The following is a 2,531-nucleotide window of genomic DNA, read 5'->3' as shown; positions in this document are numbered from 1 at the left end:
CTCCTGCTGCTCCCTGGGAAGAGCCCGGACGACACAGCGCACTCGGCAGAGCTGCTTCAGCACCTCCACGAGGAAGCCCTGCAGCAGCTACCCCTCAGCCGACCTCCGGCTCCCGCAGCAGGTCGGGTTCTGCCGTGGCGGATTAGCTCCCCAGGCTGCTTCTGTTTCAGTCCAGAAGCCCAGACAGACATTCGACCCTACGCTCTTAGCTCAGGCTCCCATCTCCCCTGCTTGTGCTCCAACCCCACCTACGTGTTGCATACTTCTCTCCCATGGAGCGCGCCCCGAGATCCCGCACACCTCTGGCACAGGCTGAAGCTTTCTGGCAACGCCATTAACCATCACAAGCAAATTTTTGCTTACAGACAAGTACTTCAAATTGAGAGGTTTTCAGACTACTTCAGAAGTAGGATACCCGAGAGCCCACATCGATCAGTATTTGTTTGTCCGGCTAAGAAATAAAGCTAAAGCTACAAGCCCAGGCTGTCAAGAGATATGCAGCTTCCCCGTAGCTGTCTGCTCTAACTCCTGCAAACACTGGGCCAATCCCAAAGTAACATGAGAGCGCGTCTGGCTGATGTTCTAAGCAAACATCTGCCTGAAACATTAACAACCCTACCATCAACAGCTGTCTCCTCTACTTCCTCTTGTGCTCCTGCTTTACTGCTTCTCTGATTTGTTGTTGAAAATAAGAGTTCATTTACCCAAGACTTGACTCAGTTTCAGACGTTGCATTTAGATTTTGCAGGGGTTTAGGCTTTCTCTTCTGTTAAATTTTTCCCCTCACTAATTATTTTAAGAGTCTCTTGGTTTTACACAGGCTCTAGATCATCTCCTCCTTAAGTGCAGTCTTCCTTGATACGCTGGAAGATTACTCACTGCCTCGACTACTATTCAAAGCACCACGCAGCCAGTGGTAACCTGCAGCAGCGGACAGCTTCGCCGAGAGCCCCCAGAACCCTCTCTACACTGACACAGTCAAGGATCTTGGCGAGGCGTTAAGGCCTGGCAAGACATTTCAGGAAAGGGAGCCTTAATTTAGCGCTATGCCGTACACCAGTTCAAGAATAGAGGGGTTTGGGGGCTGCATGTACTTACACATGCTAGCCTTAAACAGGAAAGAGAATTAAAGCTTACTTCTACTTATGCAGCAGCAGTGTGTCGCTCCTGAAGTTTGTGCGCACTAACCTCTGCCACCAAGTCCTCCACGGCCCATGGCACCCCTGCCTAGACCACCTCTTCCAGGGCCACCGCGACCTCTAATGCCACCTCTTCTCAGGCCCATCCTGGGGGATATACCTCGTCCTCCACGAAGCAGGCTCTGACCTTCAGTAGAGAAAGGGAATTCAAATCAGAAAGAAATTCGTTTTCAGGCCGAGCGACAGAATCAGAGTCACACTGTCAAAAAGACAGCGGTGCTGACACATAACCAACTCCAGTTCAGCCACACTACTGACCTCTGAGTGGGACTCCTCCTCTCAGCAGAGCTCTTGCTCCCCGGCCACCACGCATGGCTCCTCGTGGCAAGCCTCTCTGCCCCATAGACAATCCTCTTCCTCCCATGGCTCCGCGAGCAAGGGGTCCCGCCGGCCGGCCTAATCGTGCCTGAATGTTACTTTTACCGAGGCGTTGCTTTAAGCTCTTCTGGAATAGAAGATTTTTAGGAAACAAGAAAGTCATGCAGCAATCTCAGACTTGCAACACAAACAGCATAGCAATCGCCTATCAATAAAAGTAGTGTGGTGTTTTTTTTTTTGTTAAGAAAAAAAAGAGGGTCACCAGCTCTCTGCAGTATATAATCAAGCTTCAAAGGAAGACAATCAAATCTGCTTTGGGAGGGATAATTTGTGAAGGTCAGACAGAGAACAGAGCCCTTTCCTGGAAGCAAGTGTTTGTACAGAGACAAGAAAGTTTGCAGATTTGGAAGGAAATATTTTTCTCTGTTTTTAGCAGTGCTGCTCAGTCCAAATCAAAGCAGACACTTAATCCACAAGGCAGCCCACTAATCCTTCCTGCTGGAAGGTGACAGTCCAAGCAAATCCCGGAGATAGAAAGCAACTACCCCTGCTGTGGCACAAGCCTAACCCACCTCCACAGAGCAAGTGACATCTGTGGAGCCACATGCCATGGATATCATTCCCAGTGGCCTACTGCCCCATCCTGGCTAGGCTTCCACACAGACTAAGGCAAGAGCTAGGAAAAGCACCAACTTTTCCATCTGTACTACGAAAAGAAAATGATACTGAATAAAATTTACCCTCACCAGAACAGCAGCAAAATAGTCATCTTTGTATATTTGGCTTTTGAAGTGGTTTTTTTTTTCCCCATGTCATATGTCCAGCCACCAGACTCCATTTCACAGACAGAGCTGGCTTCCCTTGGGCCAGCTGTAGCAGCTCCTGTCCTATGCCAGAACTGCTGCAGACGGCTCAACTGCTCATGAAGCAGCAGCTGAACAGCCAATTTACATCCCAGTGTTGTTAACACGCACTGGTACCAATTTGGTCCCCGCAGAGCAGGCTAGAGCTTCT

The 2,531-nt window shown here is 49.6% G+C and overlaps 1 protein-coding gene across 1 annotated transcript in view; it reads right to left on the bottom strand.

The window, feature by feature from the left end:
- The window catches only part of CHTOP (chromatin target of PRMT1), a 9,313-nt gene that overhangs the window by 1,348 nt on the left and 5,434 nt on the right, over window positions 1-2,531 (bottom strand). The window contains exons 4-5 of the mRNA XM_009322221.1: window positions 1,458-1,644; window positions 1,189-1,326 (exon numbers count right to left, since the gene is read on the bottom strand). Coding sequence (XP_009320496.1) covers window positions 1,189-1,326; window positions 1,458-1,644 — 325 coding nt within the window. The remainder of the gene's footprint in view (window positions 1-1,188; window positions 1,327-1,457; window positions 1,645-2,531) is intronic.

Source organism: Pygoscelis adeliae, unplaced genomic scaffold (assembly GCF_000699105.1).
Source record: "Pygoscelis adeliae isolate BGI_AS28 unplaced genomic scaffold, ASM69910v1 Scaffold704, whole genome shotgun sequence".
Taxonomy (NCBI): Eukaryota; Metazoa; Chordata; class Aves; order Sphenisciformes; family Spheniscidae; genus Pygoscelis; species Pygoscelis adeliae.
Note: the sequence above shows the minus strand (reverse complement) of the source record. Positions and strands in the feature narration are given on the sequence as shown.